The sequence below is a fragment of the Heterodontus francisci genome, chromosome 3 (assembly GCF_036365525.1).
Source record: "Heterodontus francisci isolate sHetFra1 chromosome 3, sHetFra1.hap1, whole genome shotgun sequence".
In the NCBI taxonomy this organism is placed as follows: domain Eukaryota; kingdom Metazoa; phylum Chordata; class Chondrichthyes; order Heterodontiformes; family Heterodontidae; genus Heterodontus; species Heterodontus francisci.
The window spans coordinates 24,442,571-24,465,379 of record NC_090373.1 but is presented as its reverse complement, the minus strand read 5'-3'; the positions used below and the strand labels follow the sequence as shown (position 1 = coordinate 24,465,379).

The 22,809-nt window shown below is 42.0% G+C and overlaps 2 protein-coding genes across 4 annotated transcripts in view; one reads left to right on the top strand and one right to left on the bottom strand.

The window, feature by feature from the left end:
• The window catches only part of galnt2 (UDP-N-acetyl-alpha-D-galactosamine:polypeptide N-acetylgalactosaminyltransferase 2), a 106,622-nt gene extending 88,708 nt beyond the window's left edge, over window positions 1-17,914 (top strand). For 2 of the 3 annotated variants that reach the window (XM_068020198.1, XM_068020199.1), the window contains exons 12-16: window positions 4,037-4,129; window positions 10,670-10,753; window positions 13,791-13,917; window positions 14,414-14,533; window positions 15,615-16,001. In XM_068020198.1, coding sequence (XP_067876299.1) covers window positions 4,037-4,129; window positions 10,670-10,753; window positions 13,791-13,917; window positions 14,414-14,533; window positions 15,615-15,770 — 580 coding nt within the window. In that variant the 3' untranslated portion in view covers window positions 15,771-16,001. Of the gene's footprint in view, window positions 1-4,036; window positions 4,130-10,669; window positions 10,754-13,790; window positions 13,918-14,413; window positions 14,534-15,614; window positions 16,002-16,670 lie in introns of those variants that run through there. The other variant, XR_010970819.1, reaches the window with a different exon arrangement.
• A 3,067-nt stretch (window positions 17,915-20,981) lies between these two features.
• pgbd5 (piggyBac transposable element derived 5) overlaps window positions 20,982-22,809 on the bottom strand; it is a 77,082-nt gene continuing 75,254 nt past the window's right edge. The window contains exon 7 of the mRNA XM_068020196.1: window positions 20,982-22,423. Coding sequence (XP_067876297.1) covers window positions 22,228-22,423 — 196 coding nt within the window. The 3' untranslated portion in view covers window positions 20,982-22,227. The remainder of the gene's footprint in view (window positions 22,424-22,809) is intronic.

Here is a 22,809-nt window from a genome sequence, read left to right as displayed (position 1 = left end):
CTCACCACTCTCTGGGTCAAGTAATTTCTCCTTATCTCAGTCCTGAAAGGTTTACCCCGTATCCTTAGACTATGACCTCTGGTCTGGACTCCCCCACCATCAGGAACATCCTTCCTGCATCTACACTGTCAAGTCCTGTTAGAATTTTATAGGTTTCAATGAGATCCCCCCTCTTCTGAACTCCAGCAAATATAATCCTAATCGACTCAATCTCTCCTCATATGTCAATCCCTCCATCCCAGGAATCAGTCTGGTAAACCTTCGCTGCACTCCCTCTATAGCAAGAACATCCTTCCTCTGATAAGGAGACCAAAACTGCACACAATATTCCAGGTGTGGCCTCACCAAGGCCCTGTATAATTGCAGCAAGACATCCCTGCTCCTGTACTCGAATCCTCTCTCTATGAAGGCCAACATACCATTTGCCTTTTTTACTGCTTGTTGGACCTGCATGCTTACCTTCAGCGACTGGTGTAAGAGAACACCCAGGTCCCGCTGCATATTCCCCTCTCTCAGTTTATAGCCGTTCAGATAATAATCTGCCTTCCTGTTTTTGCTACCAAAGTGGATAACCTCACATTTATCCACATTATAATGCATCTGCCATGCATTTGCCGACTCACTCAACTTGTCCAAATCACCCTGAAGCCCCTCTGCATCCTCTTCACAACTCACCCTCCCACCCAGTTTTGTGTCATTGGCAAATTTGGAGATATTACATTTAGTTCCCTCATCTAAATCGTTAATATATATTATGAATAGCTGGGGTCCTAGCACCGATCCCTGCGGTACCCCACTAGTCACTGCCTGCCATTTGGAAAAAGACCCATTTATCCCTACTCTTGTGTCTGCCAACCAATTTCCTATCCATCGCAATACACTACCCCCAATCCCATGCGCTTTAATTTTACATGCTAATCTCTTACGTGGAACTTTGTCGAAAGCCTTCTGAAAGTCCAAATAAACCACATCCACTGGCTCCCTCTCATCAACTCTACTAGTTACATCCTCGAAGAATTCTGGTAGATTTGTCAAGCATGATTTCCCTTTCGTAAATCCATGCTGACTCTGCCCGATTCTGCCACTGTTCTCCAAGTGCTCTGCTATAAAATCTTTGATAATGGACTCTATAATTTTCCCCTCTATCGACGTCAGGCTGACTGGTCTATAATTCCCTGCTTTCTCTCTACCTCCCTTTTTAAATAGTGGGGTTACATTAACTACTCTCCAATCTGTCGGAACTGTTCCAGAGTCTATAGAGTCTTGGAAGATGACCACCAATGCATCCACTATTTCTAGGGCCACTTCCTTAAGTACTCTGGGATGCAGATTATCAGGCCCTGGGGATTTATCGGCCTTCAATCCCATCAATTTCCCCAACACCATTTCTCTACTGATTTCCTTCAGTTCCCCTCTCTCACTAAGCCCTGTGTTCCCTAACATTTCTAGTATGATATTTGTGCCCTCCTTTGTGAAGACAGAACCAAAGTATGCATTTAGTTGGTCAGCCATCTCTTTGTTCCCCATAATAAATTCCCCTGTTTCTGACTGTAAGGGACCTACATTTGTCTCCACGTAACTGAAGTCCCTCATCCCATTCTGGTTAATTTCCTCTGAATCCTCTCCTAAGGCCTTATAATTAGTGTAAGGTTCATTTCCCCTTACTGGCGCAGGAATAGGCATAACAAAAGTTCAGTTGTAAATCTACTTCATTGAAACAAAGTCAGAACTAGTTTATTAAATTTTCTACAAACTAAAGCAATAAACTTGGCCAGTGGTTTACAATCTAATACGGGCTATATACCTAATGTATTAGTCTTGGACAGGGAGTGCATGTCTTCTCTTGCAGCTTTTGATCTTTGAACTTTTTTCTCTGTCGTGTTGTTTCTGGTTCGCTTCACTGCAGACCTGACCAGGAGGGTCTCTTTTATCCTGGCTCTTATCCAATTAACCCCTCCCAATGCCCAATCATGCTCATCCCTTTGGTGATCATGCCCTGTGCATGTTTTTCTTGACCATTTATGTGTAGTTCATGTGAATACACTAGCCTGAATATGATCTCATAAGGTTTTCTCATTTTGCTTCCCCTTATTTCGAGCTGCTACATCTGTGGTTTATTATCTGGGAGTCTCCAGCACTTGTGCTCTTTTAACTTACACAAGCAATTTGAAGTTTCTGCAAGGACTTTAGCTTTTAGCTGCTGCAAGTGTTTTTACACCTTGACATTAGTTCCCAAAATTCCTCTACTTTGTCATTATTTAATAGTGTGGCCTGCTTCTGTATGCTATCCTAATAAACCAGGAGATTCTATACGGCATCCTTAATTTCCTACAGCTTCGACATCCTTTCTAAAGTGTGGTGTCCAGAATTGGACACAATACTCCAGCAGAGGCGTAACTGTTCACACGACGTGGATTTCTTAAGGGAAAATCATATTTAACTAACTTGCTGGAGTTTTTTCAAGAGGTAACAGAGAGGGTTGATGAGGGCAATGCAATTGATGTGGTGTGCATGGACTTCCTAGGTGTATATGTGCATAAGTCATTAAAGGTGGCAGGACAGGTTGAGAGAGCGGTTAATAAAGTATACAGTATCCTGGGCTTAATTAATGGGGGAATAGAGTACAAGAGCAAAGAGGTTATGTTGAACTTATGCAAGACTCTAGTTTGGCCTCAGCTGGAGTATTGCATCTAGTTCTGGGCGCCACACTTTAGGAAGGATGTCAAGGCATTGGAGAGAGTACAGAAAAGATTCGCGAGGATAGTTTCAGGAATGAAGAACTTCAGTTATGAAGATAGTTTTGAGAAGTGGGGCGGCACAGTGGCGCAGTGGTTAGCACCGCAGCCTCACAGCTCCAGCGACCCGGGTTCAATTCTGGGTACTGCCTGTGTGGAGTTTGCAAGTTCTCCCTGTGTCTGCGTGGGTTTCCTCCGGGTGCTCCGGTTTCCTCCCACAAGCCAAAAGACTTGCAGGTCGGTAGGTAAATTGGCCATTATAAATTGCCACTAGTATAGGTAGGTGGTAGGGGAATATAGGGACAGGTGGGGATGTGGTAGAAATATGGGATTAGTGTAGGATTAGTATAAATGGGTGGTTGATGGTCGGCACAGACTCGCTGGGCCGAAGGGCCTGTTTCAGTGCTGTATCTCTAAACTAAACTAAACTAAAGTTAGGACTGTTTTCCTTGGAAAAAAGAAGGCTGAGAGGAAATTTGATGGAGGTGTTCAAAATCATGAGTGGAATGGCCAGAGTTGATAGGGAGAATCTGTTCCCACTTGTGAAAGGATCGAGAACAAGAAGGCACAGATTTAAAATAATTGGTAAAAGAAGCAAAAGTGACATGAGGAAAAACTTTTTCACACTGTGAGTGGTTAAGGTCTGGAATGCACTGCCTGAGAGTGTGGCGGAGGCAGGTTCAATTGAAGCATTCAAAAGGGAATTAGACAGTTATATGAAAAGGAAGAATGCGCAGGGTTACGGGGAGAAGGCGGGGGAATGGCATTGAGTGAATTGCTCATTTGGAGAACCAGTGCAGACACAATGGGTTGAATGGCCTCCTTCTGCTCTGTAACAATTCTGTGATTCTATGATGATATCAGATTAAAACTTGCAGCTTCAGATGAATTCCTCTATTGTGCTACAATCTTCTATCTTTCAAGATTGAGATTGGTAGATTTTTGTTAGGTAATGGCATCAAGGGTTCTGGGGAAAAGGCAGGAAAGTGGAGTTAAGGTGCAGATCAGCAGTGAATGATGGAGCAAGCTTGAGCAGCTGAATGGCCCACTTCTGTTTCTATGTTCGATGCACGCACCAACAGTTTTACCTCTGTCTGGTTACTTTGCTAACATGAGTACAGTCCTCACTTAACACTGTTCAGGAATTATGACTGTGCATAATGGTTTCAGCAATATAATCTGCATGTCTTTAGTGAAATATTCAGATTCTGAGAGCAGTCCCAGTATGGAAATCAGACTATGTGAAGTTAATTACCTATTGGATACTGGAAAGAAATGTGATTCCTTTTCTCTTTTTAAAGAAATACACGCAGGGCAGCTGAGGTCTGGATGGATGAATTCAAAAATTTCTATTACGCAGCAGTGCCTTCAGCTCGCAATGTGCCTTTTGGCAAGTAAGTAAAGTTTAACGTTCATCTCGTGTTATTTTAGGTTTAATGTTTTGTTAATGTTAATATTTAATCTTTTGTTTATTGTTGCAAATAAAGATGCAGTATGAGCTGTGTTCATGTAACTTGGTTAGGAGTTCGCTGCACTTGAATCCTTAACCCACAGGTCTTTACATCTATATTTTTCCCCTTTGATTTGTACAGCACTTTAAGTGAGAGGTAAATGTAAGCGTTTCATTTGCGGTGTGTGTGTGAAGATCTCGAGCTGGTAATACTGAGCCCAAACTGCTGCAATTCAGTAACCTGGTAAAAGGCAAGGATCCCAGGATTTTGAATTTAAGAAGATAGGAATAGTGAGTTTGTTCAGCCACTTGAGCGTGGTCTGCCTTACAATTAGAGAAAGGCTAATCTGTACCTTAACTCCACCTACCCGCCTTGATTCCATATCCCTTAATACACTTACCCAACATACATCCATGAAATTTTCAAGTGACCATCAACGTCAACATTTTTTTGGGAGATGGTAGTGGGGGGTGGGTGGGGGGGGGGGGAATTCCAGATTGTCACTACCCTTTGTGTGAAGAAGCGCGTCCTGACATCACCCCTGAACATCCTAGCTCTAATTTTGAGGTTATGCCCCCCCTGTTCTGGACACTCCCACCAGAGGAAATCATTTCTCTCTATCTACCCTGTAAACTCCTTTAATCATCTTAAACATCTTGACCAGAGCACCATTTTATCTTCTATATTCGAGGGCGTACAAACCTGGTCTATGCAACCAGTCATAGAGTCACACAGCACAGAAACAGGCCCTTCGGCCCACCGCATCCGCGCCGACAATCAAGCACCCATCCATTCTAATCCCATCTTCCAGCAGTTGGCCCGTAGCCTTGTATGCTATGGCGTTTCAAGTGCTCATCTAAATACTTCTTAAATGTTGTGAGGGTTCCTGCCTCCACCACCTCTTCAGGCAGTGCGTTCCAGATTCCAACCACCCACTGGGTGAAATGTTTTTTCCTCAAATCCCCTCTAAACTTCCTGCCCCTTCCCTTAAATCTATGCCCCCTGGTTATTGACCCCTCCGCTAAGGGAAAAAGTTTCTTCCTATCTACCCTATCAATCATAATTTTGTATACCTCAATCATGTCTCCCCTCAGCCTTCTCTGTTCTAAAGAAAACAACCCTAGCCTTTTCAGTCTCTCTTCATAGCTGAAATGCTCCAGCCCAGGCAACATCCTGGTGAATCTCCTCTGCACCCTCTCCAGTGCAATCACATCCTTCCTATAGTGTGGTGCCCAGAACTGTACACAGTACTCCAGCTGTGGCCTAACTAGCATTTTATACAGTTCCATCATAACCTCCCTGCTCTTATATTCTATGCCTCAGCTAATAAAGGCAAGTATCCCATATGCCTTCCTAACCACCTTGTCTACCTGTGCAGTCGTCATAATATAACCCCTTCTGACCCTTTTTGCTTTATTTTGGGAAATAATTTGGCCAGTTTAAATAGCATTAGGTGGAGCTTGTTGCACTAATTAAAGATGTGTTAATATGTGGATGGGTGCCTATTCAGGGAACACTAATGTGATATAGTCTATCAAGGAAAAAACCTTGTCTACTAACTTCCAGGGACTCAAAACACCATAGTTAGCAATCTAAAAACATGTGGTATTCTTATTGTAGGTCATTCTGCCTTGGGCTGGACAGTTAGTTCAGCCATAGTAAGATTAATATGCAGAGCAGGAGAAGTGTAAGAAGAAAAACCAAGATCATGATGAACAAAGAAAGGACAATGACCAAGCAGATCTCCCAGTTAACAATGTGATATAATCCCAACACTGAGTAAGACTCGTGAATAAGGATACCTCAAGTACTAGGTGAGAAAAAACCATGATCCATCTAATTCCCCTTCTACCATCCTGCTAGATGCATGTTACAATTATAATCTGGTTCACTAATACCCTTTAGGGAAGGAAATCTGCTGTGATTACCCGCTCTGGCATATATGTGACTCCAAACCCACAGCAAAGTGGTTGACTCTTAACTGCCCTCTGAAATGGCCTAGCAAGCAACTCAGTTGTATCAAACCGCTACAAAAAAGTCAAATAAGAATAAAACCAAACAGACCACCCAGCTTCAACCTAGGCACTGGAAACGACAAAAGCACACCCAGCTCAGTTGACCCTGCAAAGTCCTCCTCACTAACATCTGGAAACCTGTGCTAAAATTGGGACAACTGTTCCACAGACTAGTCAAGCAACAACCTGACATAATCATAACTCACTGAACATATCTTACAGACAATGTCCCAGACTCCACCATCACCATCCCTGGATATGTCCTGTTCCACCAGCGGGACAGATCCAGCAGAGGTGGCGGCACAGTAATATACATTTGGGAGGGAGTGGTCCTGGGAGGACTCAACATTGACTCTGGACCCACGGCATCAGGTCAAACATGGGCAAGGAAGCCTCCTGCTGATTACCACCTACTGCCCTCCCTCAGTTGATAAATCAGTACTCCTCCATGTTGAATACCATTTGCAAGAAGCATTGAGGGTGGCAAGGGCACAGAATGTACTCTGGGTGGGTGTCCATCACCAAAAGTGGCTCAGTAGCACCACTACTGACCGAGCTGGCCGAGTCCTCTGAGCTGCCAGACTGCACCTGAGAGAACCAATATGAGGGAGAAACCTACTTGACCTCATCCTCACCAATCTACGTGCTGCAGATGCACCTGTCTATGGTAGATGTGATTGCTATACAGTTTTTGTGGAGATGAAATCCCGTCTTCTCAAGAGGATACCCTCCATCATGTTGCGTGGGACTACCACCATACTATTTGGGATAGATTCAGAACAGATCTAGCAGCTCAAAATCCATGAGCTGCTGTGGGCCATAAACAGTAGCAGAATTGTATTCAACCACAATCTGTAACCTCATGGCCCAGCATATCCCTCACTCTATCATTAGCATCAAACCAGATGGTCAACCCTGGTTCAATGAGCAGTGTGGGAGGGAATAGCAGGAGCAGCCCCAGTCATACCTAAAAATGAGGTGCTGACCTGATGAAGCTACAACACAGACTACTTGCATGATAAACAGCAGAAGCAGCATGTTGCAGACAGAGCTATGCAATCCCATTATTAGCAGATAAGATGAAAGCTCTGCAGGCATGCCACGTCCAGTCAAGAATGGTGGTGGACAATTAACATGAGGGGGAGGCTGCACAAACATCCTTATCCTCAATGATGGGGGAGCCTAGCACTTCAGTGCAAAATACAAGACCAAAGTGTTTGCAACCATCTTCAGCCAAGTGAAAGATCCATCTCTGCCTCCTCCTGAGGACCCCAGCATCACAGATGTCTGACTTCCAACCAGTTTGATTCACTCCATGTGATATCAAGAAAAGGTTGAGTGCACTGGGTACAACAAAGGCTGTGGGCCTCGACAATATCCTGACTGTACTACTTGTTACGGCCAGGTGGTAAGGGGTGTTGTTGGTTCCCACTGTTCGACTCCCAACTGACCATAGCAAGTGTTTTTGTTACTAGGATTTTAACCCCATGTGATTTATTTGTCAAATAAACAGACAGTGACAGGTTTTCTTGTAGGTTTAAAAAACAGAAGATTAACTATTATTGAACAATATTTATTGCTGAAATGGTTGCAACCGCACCCACGTGCACACACACACACACACACACAAAGAATAGGTAGATAAAGAGGAAAAGGGTAAGTGGTTTGAAGTGAGGTAGGTGTTCAGGGTTCACGGTAAACCTGTTTATCTTCTCGGAGGACAGTTTCTCTTGCAGGCCTGGGTTGTTAGTAGATTTTTCTGGTGACCGAGACTTCAGTTTGGAGGCAATGGCCACTTTCCGTCTTCTGTTGCACTGAGTTGAAGGGTAAACTTGGTAGTAGGGCTCCTTCTTTCGTTTTTGCTGTAACTCTCCCGCTCTCTGCTAGACAGACTTTTGGAATGTTGCTGTGATCTCTTCTCTCTCTCCAGAGAGCTGCTTAAGGTAAAATTCTCTCACATGTTGCCTCTGTTAGGAGACGCAGTGCCCCATCCATGTGGTGACCAACAGTGGCCCAGGATGTAGCTACTTCGCACCTTCTTTGTTTCAGAAGAACCTATTTAATTCAGGAATGTCTCTTGATGGGTTCAGGATGGGTGTAATTGACATCTCTTAGCTTGGAATGTATCCTTCTGTCCTTAACAGAAAGTAAGACAGTTTGAATATACAGGGCCAGGTTGTTTGACCTTTGGCAGCATTGTCCACTTTATCTTTTAAAGGAAAAGTTAATTTTTATAACTCTTCTGTTTGGGTTCTGTATTTTCAATCACTGTACTTCTCATGAGCGTGACAGGCTGAAGACTTGTGCTCCAGATTGGCCTCACCTGCACCCCTAGCCAAGCTATTCCAGTACAGCTTCAACACTGGAATCTACTCAACAAAGTGAGAAATTGCTCAGGTATGTCCTCTCTACCAAAAGCAGGACAAATCCAATCTGGCCAATTACCACCCCATCAATCTACTGTTAATCATCAATAAAGTGATGGAAGATGTCACGACAGTGCTATCAAGCGACACTTACTCATCAATAACTTGCTCAGCAATGCTCAGTTTGGGTTCTGCCAGTGCCACTGGCTCCAGATCTTATTACAGCAAACACGGACAAAAGAGCTGAATTCCAGAGGTGAGATAAGTTGTGGTGGTGGTGGTTGCGGTACTGCCCTTGGCATCAGGGCAACATTCAACAGTGTTTGGCATCAAGGAGCTCAAGCAAAATTGACGTCAATGGGAATCGGGAGGAAAACTCTTCACTGGTTGGAGTCATACCTAACACAAAGGAAGGTGGTTGTTGGTGGCCAATCATCTTAGCCCCGGGGCATCGCTGCAAGGGTTCCTCAGGGTAATGTTCTAGGCCCAACCATCTTTGCTGCTGCATCAATGACCTTCCCTCCATAATAAGACCAGAAGTGGGGATGTTCGCTGATAATTGCACAGTGTTCAGTTCCATTTGTAACTCTTCAGATACTGAAGCAGTCTGTGCCCACATGCAGCAAGACATGGACAACATTCAGGCTTGGACTGATAAGTGGCAGGTAACATTCACACCACAGAAATGTCAGGCAATAATCAGCTCCAACAAAAGAGAATCTAATCAGCTCCTCTTGACATTCAACAGGAGTATTACCATCGCTGAATTCCCCACTGCTAACATGCTGGGTGTCACCATTGCCCAGAATCTTAATTGGAGCAGCCACATAAATATTGTGGCTACAAGAAAAGGTCAGAGGCTGGAAATTCTGCAGCGAGTAACTCACCTTTTGACTCCCCAAAGCTTGCCCAGCATCTACAAGGCACAAGTCAGGAGTGTGATGGAATACTCTCCACTTACCTGGATGAGTGCAGCCCCAACAACACTCAAGAAGTTCAACACCATCCAAGACAAAGCAGCCCACTTGATTGGCACCCCATCCACCACCTCCAATGTTCACTCCCTCCACCACTGACACACAGTGGCAGCAGTGTGTACCATTTACAAGATGCACTGCAGCAACTCACTAAGCCTCCTTTGACAGCACCTTCCAAACCCACGACCACCTAGAAGGACAAGGGCAGCAGGCTCATGAGAACACCACCATCTGCAAATTCCCCTCCAAGCCACACGCCATCATGAATTGGAACTGTATCGCCATTCCTTCACTGTCACTCAGTCAAAATCACTAAAGCCCCCTTCCTAGCAGCACTGGGTGTACCTAAGCTAGATGGACTGCAACGTTTCAACAAAGTGACTTACCACCACCTTCTCGAGGGCAATTAGGGATGGGCAATAAATGCTGGCCTCGTCACTGACGCCCACATCCCACGAACAAAGAAAAAAACGATATTGGAGTTGTTGACTAATCATAGCAATCAATCTCTATCAATTAGTCTACAACAGGACTAGACATGAGGCAAAGAAAAACCCAGTAGTTGAGAGCTTTGAGAACCATTGGTTCAAAGTTACTTCATCTGCCCAACAATATGCAGGGCTGTATAAATGGTTTCAATTTTCCTTTTTCCAAATGGTCTGTAACAAAGGTCCAAGTTTTGAGTCATTGAAGTACGGACTGCGTTATCGGGAATACGTTTTCCTTTATTATGAAATGAAACCTTTTGAATCTGACGATCAAGTGCAGTGCTGAGTGAGCACTGCACTTTGGGAGGTGCCATCTTTCAGGTGAGATGTTAAATTGAGGCTCTGTTTCCTCCCTCGGATGGTCGTAAAAGATCCCACGGGCATTATTTGAAGAACAGAGGAGAGCTCCGTGTTCTGACCAATATTTATCTCCTAACCAACATCACTAAAACATGTTCTCTGGTCATTAGCTCATTGCTGTTTGTGGTACCTTGCTGTGCACAACTTGGTGGCCACATTTCTTCCATTACAACAGTGACTGCACTTTAAAAGTACTTAATTGGCTGTAAAGCACTTCGGGACTCCCTGAGGTTGTGAAAGGAGCTGTATAAAAATGTTCTTTTCTTTTTTTGTTCAGCATTCAGAGCAGATTAGAACTGAAGAAGAAACTGGCCTGTAAACCATTTAAGTGGTATCTGGAAAATGTCTATCCAGAGCTAAGGTAAGTTACTCATCCAGTTCTGAGTTATTGGTTCACCAGTGCTGAAATCTGTTGGTGCCTGATGTTTATTGTATTTCTGTATGGTAAAGACCTCTGAATAAGTTTCAAGTATTTAACCTGAAAAGTTCACAGAAATTCCTTTTCTCAACACTTCTAAAGTGCTCTAAAGGAGAGTGAGGAGCTCATTTTATGGAACAGATTTCCTGATTGGGTGTCTTGAGTAATGCAACATCTGCTTTCCAGACATTTTCAAAGTAGCAGTCAAACTTTTAATCTTGTCCTGAGAGTTGCATGCTGTTTTTTTCATGTATACGAATGTGATTTGCCCACAATATGCAATGGCTGGTATTACGGGGTAGTGCTATCACAGTACTCTACAACAGACTGTTTTAGATCGCTAATAAACTAAACAAGACTACAATCAGTGCTTAGTACAAACTGTGAACCCACACCGCTTAGAGGGGATTAGAAGAGCTTCAGTACACAAAAGATAATTGAATTTGTTTGTTCCTGTATTCAGTGGACCTTAACTTGGTGTGAACTAGTGAGTAAGCACAGCTGTTTCCACTTGAAATAAATGGAACACTTAAGCTATATACAGCTGGCGACTTTAAATAGCATTTATGAAAAAGTTATCACTTTTTGGCTGATATAAGCAGCTGCCCATTTTAAGTGGTGGGGACTGTAATAACACAGAGTTGCTAATGTTCAGCCCCCTTCTCTGGTTCACAACAACACATACGAGTAAGTACTAGACACTCAATGGTGGAGTATACGTATGTTAGTGTACAGAACCATGATCAGCCTAACAATTGTACAGAGAGCGAGCAGCTTTCATTTTCCATATCTTTCGAATCCTCTAAAGAACTGTTGAAAACCATGCTCCTTTATACACCATATTTTGCCTACATCAAAGGTACATGCCACAGATAGGATCTCATGAAGTATCTAATCCCAAATCCTTTGAAGACAGTCTGTTCACATAAACAGATGTAGTTATTTATTTCAAAACTACTTCCCTCATGCAAGAATCCTTGACTTAAATGTTCTCAAATCCTTTGAAGGGTAGGCTTTACTAGCCATTATCCTTTCTGTACTATGGTTAATAGATCCTTCTACCTATTTATTACTTGTACCCTCAAACTTACACCTTAATCACTCATGGCTGACTTCATTACTGTCCCTTATTTCCTTGCACAAGTACTTGTTGAGTCAGAGTCGTTATGGCACAAAAGGAGACCATTCTTCTTGTATGTATTGCTCAAACACACAGCAAAAGGCAAGTCATGCTTTCCTCCTATGATACTTCAGATCTATCCTGTTTATCTTGGAAAGTCAGTTGCTCTAAGATGCAAGGAAGTTTGATTATTAACCCTTAAACGCCAAGAGGTCCAACAAATGACACTCCAGGATGCTCAACAAGAGGTAGTATGATAACTCATTATGCCTGGCACTGGTAGGATGGGAATTGAGCTTCACAGTTTGCCAGTTAGTATGTTAGGAAGACAGGAAAATTTCAAGTTAAATCCAGGTTTTGGTAGTTCCTACCAGACAGTTACAATGCAGAGATGGAAGCTTGGCAATAGGTAACCACACCAGCCTCTCTAGAGAATGGTGCAAGGAGAAATAACTGGCAAAAAGCATGTGAGTGGAAGAGGAGGAGGGAAGGAACCTGGGTGAGAGAAGCAGATGGAAAATGATTCAACTCCTTACTCTTCACATGTAGCTTTAGCAGAGCGAGTTCATGCAAAATTCAGATGATGATTACTTACCTCATCTAAGAACAGAAGATTCTGACAAAACACAGCAGGTCTGGCAGCATCTGTGGAAAGAAGCAGTTAACATTTCAAGTCAGTGACCTTTCATCAGAATTGGACGATGTTAGAGACGTAACAAGTTTTAAGCAAGTACAGAGGCAGGGAAAGAGGAGGGGGACAGGACAAAAAGGATGATGGTGCAAGGCAAAAGAAGGATGGTAATAGAACAAGTAAAGAAATAAAAAGTGGGTCTGGAGGAGATGTAAAAGGTTACAGCAAAACCAGATGCTGTCTGACCTGCTGAATGTTCCCGACATTTTCTGTTTTTATTTCAAATTTCCGGCATCCACAATATTTTGGTAATTACTTACCTTTTGTGTGGTCTCTTCATTCTTTAACTGTAGTTCCAGGATTCCCGTAAAAACCTCCTTACTAATTTGGTGTTCTTATTCTTGGAGCATCATCATTTCTATGTCTGTGTGTACCTTGTCTTCACAGAGACATCATACTTTTCTCTTGGCTTTTTGGTGCCTGTTTTGAAAAGAATTGAAGTATAAACCAAAAGTATGGTATCTGTGGGTCTGGGAAGCAGTGGCAGTCAGTAATTTTTTTTGGCAGGTGAGCCACATGCTATACACGCAACCTAGCCAGGGCCCTTTGTGTACTTGTGGTGTCTTTGTTCCTGCCTTGCAGTGCGTGTAATCAAAGCTCTAGTCACCCTGAGCAGAAAGTTCGCACGCACATACCACATGTGCGCATGCCCATGTGCATGTATATGTATGCATGTACGCATGTGCGCGTACATAAATATGGAGATGCTGCACATAAAGACACACTGGTCTTGTGTGTACTTAGATTTTACCCCCAGCAGAAACTTTGCAGTTTGTTCTTGTTGCAACCTATGTTCTTTCACCTTTTAGTCTTTTGGATGAGTCTTCAAACCAGGGCCCCATCTGCCCCCACAGGTGAACGGAAAAGATCCCACAGCACTATTTTAAGAATAGGGGAGTTTTTCTTAGAGGGATAAATATTGGCCAGGACACCATCAACATCACTAAAAACTGATGAACTATTCATTATGGCATGATTATTTATGTGGGGCCTTGTGCACAGATTGGCTGCTGCATTTCCTATATTACAAGAATGCTTTGGATGTCCATGAAAATCATTTCGTGAATGCAAGTTTTTTCCCTTGGTGTATTGCTTTTGTACGTATAACCTTTTCCAATTCAGCCTGTTCATGTGTTGTAATAATAATTGTTTGTCTTGCCCTCTTGTAGGGTCCCTGATCACCAAGATATCGCTTTTGGAGCTTTACAACAAGGTTCCAATTGCCTCGATACACTAGGCCACTTTGCGGATGGTGTTGTGGGTGTCTATGAATGTCACAATGCAGGGGGTAACCAGGTGTGCAGTGTTTGTCATTATTCTTATATGGTTATGATTTAATTTTTACATTGAAATGTAATAGATCACTTGTTCCTACACTTGAGAGGGTTAACTTTACACAAGGGCTGTGTTTCCAACTGATCTTGAGCCCCATTTATTGCCCATCCCTGAGGGCATTAAGAGTTGGCGTTTAGTGGGGCGATTGAAGTCACATGTATGCCCAGACCAGGTAAGGGTGGCAGTTTTCCCTTCCCTGAAGGACATTAGTTAAATCAGTTGGGTTTTCACAACACTCCAACACCTTTCACAGTCATTTTTTTCTGGTACCAGCCCACAAATCATCAGATGTAATAAATTCAGTTTCCTAATTTGCTATAGTTTTTCATAGTGCCTTTGGGTTGCAAGTCCACCCTTGTGGGGGAGAGGGGGTTGGGAGGAAGGTATATGACTCAGTCCTGCCCTGAAACATCTGTTCAGTTCTCACCTTGTTGTCTTTCTGGGTTTATTTTGTCAGGAATGGGCACTAACAAAAGGCAAGTCGGTGAAACACATGGATTTGTGCCTTACTGTTGTAGACCGGGTTGCTGGTTCTCTCATAAAGTTGCAAGGATGCAGAGACAATGACAGCAGACAGGTAGGTAATGGGTGTTGCAGCAGCAGGTAATTACAATGGCTGTTTGGATAATCCTTAACCTTTGATTACAAGCTTTGTGAAAGCTAGGGACGGTATTTATTACTGTTTCCAAACATTCTTAAGACTTTGTACAGAACAGTGTATAGAGCCCTATCCCTAGAAACTCAATTGTAAAGAACTCCCTGGGAATTGTGAACAATTGCCTGTCCAGGCTGTTCAGTCCTCCTCCAAGGTAGTTAAAGTTCCTATTGAGTGAAGTTTTGTTACCCTCATTTATACTGATTTTGACAAACATTGTCCAATTCTTGCTGTGTTTTGATGTTGTCTACCTACTCCAAAGTTTTTTCTAGCCAATTGTAAAAAGATATCTATATTCCTACAGTGCTCTATACTCTTGTATCCAGTAGAGAATTCAGAAGAAATCTTGCTACCCAGAGAGTAGTCAGAATGTGGAACTGGCTACCACAAGGAGCAGCTAAGATGAGTAGCACAGATGCATTTAAGGGGAAGCTAGGTAAACACACGAGGGAGAAAGGAATAGAAGGCTTTTCTTAGATTAGATTAGATTAGATTAGAGATACAGCACTGAAACAGGCCCTTCGGCCCACCGAGTCTGTGCCGACCATCAACCACCCATTTATACTAATCCTACACTAATCCCATATTCCTACCAAACATCCCCACCTGTCCCTATATTTCCCTACCACCTACCTATACTAGTGACAATTTATAATGGCCAATTTACCTATCAACCTGCAAGTCTTTTGGCTTGTGGGAGGAAACCGGAGCACCCCCACGCAGACACAGGGAGAACTTGCAAACTCCACACAGGCAGTACCCAGAATCGAACCCGGGTCCCTGGAGCTGTGAGGCTGCAGTGCTAACCACTGCGCCACTGTGCCGCCCTAAATGTGGTTTGATGAACAGTGGGTGGGAGGAGGCTGTGTGAAGCATGAACACCAACATAGACCTGTTAGGCCAAATGGTCTGTTTCTGTCCTGTAAATACTTTGTAATTTTGAACTAATTTAATAACACATTTGGTGCATTAACCTACTCTTGGTGATACTACTGCTTCACAGAAATGGGAACAAATTGAGAACAACTCGAAACTAAGGCACGTGGGCAGCAATCTATGTCTAGACAGTCGGAACACCAGGAGTGGCGGGCTCACCGTAGAAGTCTGCAATCCAGCCCTTTCACAACAGTGGAAATTCACACTTAATTTACAGCAGTAATACATCTGGACCATTACATTTTGGAACTTTCAATGTGGACAATATTTAAATTGGTAAATCAAGTTTGCATTCAACCATATACCTCGATTTTTGAAAGAGTTCCATTTACACATTTTCTTGAATTAATGTATCGAGTTCCTAAACTCATGGGTTTCAGTTACTTCTATATATATTTTTTTTTTTTTCATTTAGCAAAGTCCCATCTCCCTTTTGATCTTAAATAGGATGGTACACACACTTCCATCCCAACAAGAACCATTTCAGTCCTTCTGTTGTGGAAGTTTCCCAAATAAGGATTTCTGGTCTATAGGAAATGCACTGCACTGATAACGAAGGCTACTTCTGAGCACGTTGAATAGTCAAAACATCTGCGTCTCTAAAGAAGGTGGTGTCCAGCTCCACAGTGTTTCAGAATTCACATGTTATTTGGTCTTTTTTACGATTATGCTTTGTATTGACTGTTGTCCAAATGCAAAGAGACTGTCTTTTTTTCCCCCTGATCAGTTTTCTATGCAGAGTGTGCAGACTCCATAGCTCTGTAATTCAGCATATAATGGGTTTTGTAAGTCAAGAAGAATTGATTGAACAGACAGATGGATGTAGGGAAATGGAATAATATCCAAAAGAAACCAAACACAGCTACGTGCTGTACTTGCATTTTGGTATGTCTCTGTTGCATTCAACTAAACCTTAGCACTTTTCTTAATTCTTTCTGTGCTTGGGCTACGTGGGTGGTGGGTGGGATGTAACCTGTAATTGCGAGGCACAAACCCATTGCTAAATGTTATTTAATGAAACAAAGTCTGTTGACAATTCAAAGTTATTTTATATTTATTATGTCAGTAGCTGTGTTAAGTGACTGTAACAGCACCAACATCTTTCCTTTTGTTTTGATTCCAGCCTGCACTTTCTGTAAAACCAACCAAGAATTCACCTGCTAGCTTATTCTGCATTTTTTTCAAAGTGGTGTCTAACCGGTGCCTTGCTTATCCCAGGTTAAGTAACAACAACAAAGCCAGATTCCTAGGTGATCACAATGCACCTTCAGCAATGGCAGTATTTTTTTCATTTTATTTATGCCTGTCATTTTTGGCTTGAGGAATTGTTATGAAATGATAGTTAAATTAACTGTAAGTAGTAACCAGCTTAAAAGGAAAATGGTTTGTATGCCACTGCCTCTTGAGGTCACCTCTGCTAACAAGTATGTCTCGCTTAGGAGCAACTTTGTCAAGTCTTATTCCATTTATATTTATTTAGTTTATCAAATTGATGACTGTCTTGTCTGGTTACATTGTTTAAGATTTAGTGACCACAATGCAATAAGAGTGTCTGGCAGAGTCAGGAATATTAAAGGATGATTAAAATAAGAAACTGCTATATCTCTTCCCCCACCCCCATGTCTCTTTCTCTCTCTCCCCTTTTTCTAGCTATACCTCATCGCTTTCTTTGCTCTCTCCGTCTCCTTGTTTCTGCCTCTCACCCTCCCATGTCTTTGTTCATGTGAAAAGGCAGATATTGATTTTACCAACAACTTTAAAAGCAGAAACTGTACACATCGTGAAACTGCCTAGTTTATTGTTGGAAAGAGAAATTTTACTGCTGCTGAACATGGGGTTTGATATCTTTTAAAATAAAATGTTTACATGCCACAGTGTGCCAAAGTTCATTCTGTAGAAGAGCTTCATCCTTTCCATTTATAATTTCTAATAGTCTTGGAATTTTAAACACTAAGTATTTCCTATTAAAAAGCCTTTGCAACTCCCAAAGTGCAAAAGGGACAGTGGAGAAGGCTGGAGAACACCCTCCGATTCCACAACATTCATGTCTCCAAAAAGCAATATTGGACTTGCTTTTGCTTTGAAGTGACTTGTGACTGTGTTAAATTTTTTCAATGTAAAATACTGTAATTTCTTTTAATTCCCAATTCTTAAGAGTGACTTTTGTAAAGAGTAACATTAGTGTTGTGTGCAATGATGTCACTGTGGAGTGTTGCAACGATGACAACAGTGTTGTCCATTCATAGATGGACTTCCTACATTTTTTCTCACTAATCTACAAAGCATGATCTTGCTTAGACTTTTTATAGATGTGATGGAAAGCATCTTTGAAAATGAATTAACTTTAATAAACTTTATACCTTTAAATGCCAACTTTTCATGTTTTATTAAAAAATTGTGTTTATATAATAAAATGTTTAAATGCTTTGCTACAGTGCCTTTCATGGCCCTGGAACGGCCCAAAGTATCTCATCCAATCAAGTACTTATGCAGTATAACCACTTAATGTAGGAATTGCAGCAGCCAGTTTGCACACAGCAAGATCCCACAAACGGTAATAAAATGATTCAATAATCTATTTTTTAGTGATGCCGAGTTGAGGGATGAATATTAGCCAAGACAGTGGGGAGAACTCACCTGCTGTTCAAATAATGTCTCATCCAAAAGACAGTACCACTGACGAGTGCAGTGCCAAGGGAGTGCTGCACTAAGTCTCTAAAATGGGACTTTAATTCACAACCTTATGCCTCACAGGCAATGGTGACTCCTGCTGCCCATTTGAATTGAGATTAAATATGTATCAGTGATGGATCTCAAGTAAATATTCCTTTTGGTCCACATGACATCCCATCCACTACTGACACACCATGGCTGCAGTGTGCACCATCTACACAATGCACTACAGCAACTCACTTTTGCGACAGCACTGCTCAAACCCACAACCTCTTCTGTCTGAAAAGACCTGGATAGCAGGCACAAGGGATCAGCACTAGCAAGTTCCCCTCCAAGTCACATGCTGTCCCAACCTGAACATATATTGGATTTTTTTTTCATTATTTCTGGTTCATACATACAAATTAGGAGCAGGAGTAGGCCACTCCACCATTAAATAAGATCATGGCTGCTCTGATTGTAACCTCAACTCCACATTCCTGCCTACCCCCAATAACCTTTCACCCCCTTGCTAATCAAGAATCTATCTACCTCTACCTTAAAAATATTCAGAGACTCTGGAACACTCTTCCTCAAAGTGGAGGAAGCAAAGACCCACGACCTAGAGAGAAAAAAATTTCTCCTGTCTTAAAAGAGCAACCCCTTGTTTTTAAACAGTGACCGTAGTAATAGATTCTCCAAGGGAAACATCCTTTCCACATCACCCTGGCAGGAGCCCTCAGATTCTTATGTTTCAATCAAATCTCCTCCTACACTTCAGCGGATACAAGCCAAGCCTATCCACCCTTTCCTCATAAGATAATCTGCCCATTCCAGGTATTCGTCTGGTAAACCTTCTCTGAACTGCTTCCAACGCATTTACATCTGTCCTTAAATGAGACCAATACTGTACAAAATACTCCAGATCTGCTCTCACCAATGCCCTGTATAGCTGAAGCATAACCCCCCCCTACTTTTCATTTATTCCAAGGGGAATTGAATACAAAACATTCTATTAACTTTCCTAATTACTAGCCGTACCTGTATAACTAACCTTTTGCCATTCATGCACTAGGACACCCAGATACCTCTGCATCTCAGAGCTCTGCAGTCTCTCACCATTTAGATAATGCTTTTTTATTCTTCCAGCCAAAATGGACAATTTCACATTTTCCCACATTATACTCCATTTGCCAGATCTTTGCCCACTCAACCTATCTATATCCTTTTGTAGCCTCATGTCCTCTTCACAACTTACTTTCCTACCTATCTTTGTGTCATCAGCAAATTTAGGTCCCTTCATCCAAGTCATTTATATAAATTGTAAAAAGTTGAGGCCCCAGCACTGTGGCACACCACTCGTTACATCTTGCCAACGAGAAAATGACCCATTTATGCCTACTGTTTCCCACTAGCTAGCCAATCTTCTATCCATTCCAAAATGTTATCCCCTACACCATGAACTTTTATTTCCCCCAATAACCTTTGATGTGGCACCTGATTAAATGCCTTCTGGAAATCTAAGTACAGTACATCCACTGTTTTCCCTTTATCCACAGCACGTTACTTCCAAGAATTCCAATAAATTAGTTAAACATGACTTCCCTTTCACAAAACCATACTGACTGCTTGATTACCTTGAATTTTTCTAAGTACCCTGCTATAACATCTTTAATAATAGCTAACATGTTCCCTATGACAGACGTTAGGCTAACTGGCCTGCAGTTTCCTGCTTTCTGAACAAAGGAGTTAGATTGGCTATTTTCTAATCCTATGGAACCTTGCCCAAATCTAGAATTTTGGAAAATCAAAACCAATGCATCAACTATTTCGCTAGCCACTTCTTTCAAGACCCTAGGACATCAAAATCTTGGCACTCCCCAACAACTTGGAGCACCTTCACCACACGGATTGCAGCAGCTCACCACCACCTTCTCAAGGGATGGGCAATGAATGCTGGCCTTGCTAGTGAAGGCCACATCCTCAATGAATTTTTTTTTTTTAAATCACCAGGAACTTGTACTCCAATAGGCCAAGTCGTTCTCAAAATACCACCTCTGACTTCACACTGGGCTGGATTATATTCTTGACTCGTTGCCACACTTGACTCAGTTCTTACTTTTTTTGCAGTTTATTCCAGGCCATTAAGCATTTTGGGCTTGAAAAATCCATTTTTAAAACTTTTCCCCCCCATTACACAAAACCACAATATGCACTGCATTCTTCCTATTTTTGAATGACCTTGGTTCATATCAGGAAATAAAAATCAAACCCCAAGTAATTGACCAATTTACTGTAGGTTTCCAGAACCTCCCTCTCGGGCTATTTGGTGTGTTGAACCCACAATTGGAGAAGCTCTACTCCCACTGTCCCATCTTTAACAAATGTATTGATAGGAAAAGACAAGGCCTGATGCTCCTAATATCAATATCACATGGAGCAGAGTGAATTCATACTAGTATCACTAAAAACCAAAGACATTGAGCCCCAGTAAAAGACCAACTGCTCAGTTCTGTATTCCAGCTACTAGGGAGCCAAATTTCAGGTCCCATACTGGTACTTCAGTGAGCCTTGTCCCCATTGTCTGACCATAGTATCACTGATGGGACAGTAGATAACAGAGAGATTGTCTTGTACATCCCATCAGTGATAGCGTGTGTGCCCTGTACTTCACTAGTAGTTACAATTGGCTTTTTAAATCAACTAATTTTCACTCACCTGATGTTAAGCAGTTAAGGAAGTACAGTTTAAGTGCTTACTGCAACACAGCAGAACCTTTAGCCACAATTCACTAGGTTTCCTTTATTGTAAATTATAACATACATCTTTATATTTTAAATACAACAGATTTGTAATATACAGGGCACTTTTTATTGAGACACACACTGCTTGAATGCAAATCAACTAAGAAACAGAAAATGGACCTAACATGAAAGCGGACAGTAACTGCATGCTGTCTCCAAATCAAGAGGTTTTGGAACTACACAATCCCCTTCATCCCCCTTTATAATTATCAATCCACTCAAGCCATCAGTTCCTCCTTGTTAAATAGCTAGCAGGGCACATTTCTAGGAGACAGTTTCCTCCAGCTAACTCATCCACTGTATTCACCCAATGGCACATTATCTCATTATCATAATCCTGCTGCATCTAATAGCTCAGCTGAGCAACTGAACTTTGCCCCTCCAAAGGGCATAGTTCATTTCGTTTCAAACTACCTCCACATAGTGATTTAGAGATTTCACATTCCAAGCAACAATTTCTAATCCACTGTAGTGATAAAGAACAGTCAGTAAATAAAAAAAAAATTATGTCTGGTGCAGCATCTGCTAAATGCCACACATCCCACAGAATGTGAATTTTGAACATGATATAATAGCTAGTTCAATGTAAACATTCAGAATGCATAAGTCTTTCATTATAAATATTTATATAGGGCTGTTGGATTGCACTATGGGGGGAGGTGAATTATTAGGTGCTGATGTATTACAGAACACAATACTCTAATGAAGGTGCAAATCATGAACAATGATATTCAATAAAGCTCTTACTTTTATAAAATGACAAGATTCCTGTGATGGTTTTATTATTTCCCACATGTGCACAGTTTGTGTATAAAAAAAGTGCATATTTCCCTTCTCCAAGTATATAAAAAGGCCACATTTGGACCACAATTTAAAGACCCTGCGTTATCATTCCAGTTATGTCCAAGTTGCCCACCATTCATTCTTCAATTGCCTGCAACAGCACTTACATCAAAAGGCAAGTTACATTTGGATGTTCCAGGTTGTTTTCAATGGTAGTACCAGTCTCCAGATTCCTTGCAAATGGTGTGGGGTCTTCAGTCATCAGTTGGCCTGGCTGCTCTGTGGCAGAGGTGGGAGTTAGCGGGTGTGCTTGCTGCAAATTTCAAGTAAAAGCTCGACAATGAGAAAGTGTTTTAATGAGTGGGACAAGGATTGAGATATGGTTTAGCCCTATGGATGCAGTGCAACAATTTGACCTTGGCACTTGCATTGCCAAAGTTATCATTCTGAGGGGAGATATTCTTCAATGCCAAGCAACTCTTTGACCAGTCTTTCACCAAACTGTACCCGGGTGTAGCGCCTGACGAGATATGCCTCTGACATCTTGTACAAGACGTACGAGTTATTGACAGCAATACTGAGGACAAACCAGAACACTTGCTGCCAGGTCTTGTTAGCTTTGTGAGATATAAAGTACCTGTGGAAGAGAATAAACCTAATTAGTGAAGTATATATTATATATATTTATGGGGAAAGATCAGGGAAGTGGGAATAATTGGATAGTTCTTTCAAAGAGCTGGGACAGGCACAATGGACCAAATGGCAGCCTCCTCTGCTGCATGGTTCAATGATTCAGAACCTAGTCTTAGATAAGGGAATTCCACGTCTACATTTTTGAAGAGCCAAGAATTATAGAAATTGATGAAAAGTCATCGACCTGAAACGCCAATTCTAATTCTGTCTCCACAGATGTTGCCAGACCTCTATTTCCAGCACTTTGTTTTTTATTTCAAATTTCCAGCATCTGCAGTGTTTTGCCTTTATTTAAGATGCAGGAGTGTGAGGTTCCTGCCTTGTAGCATT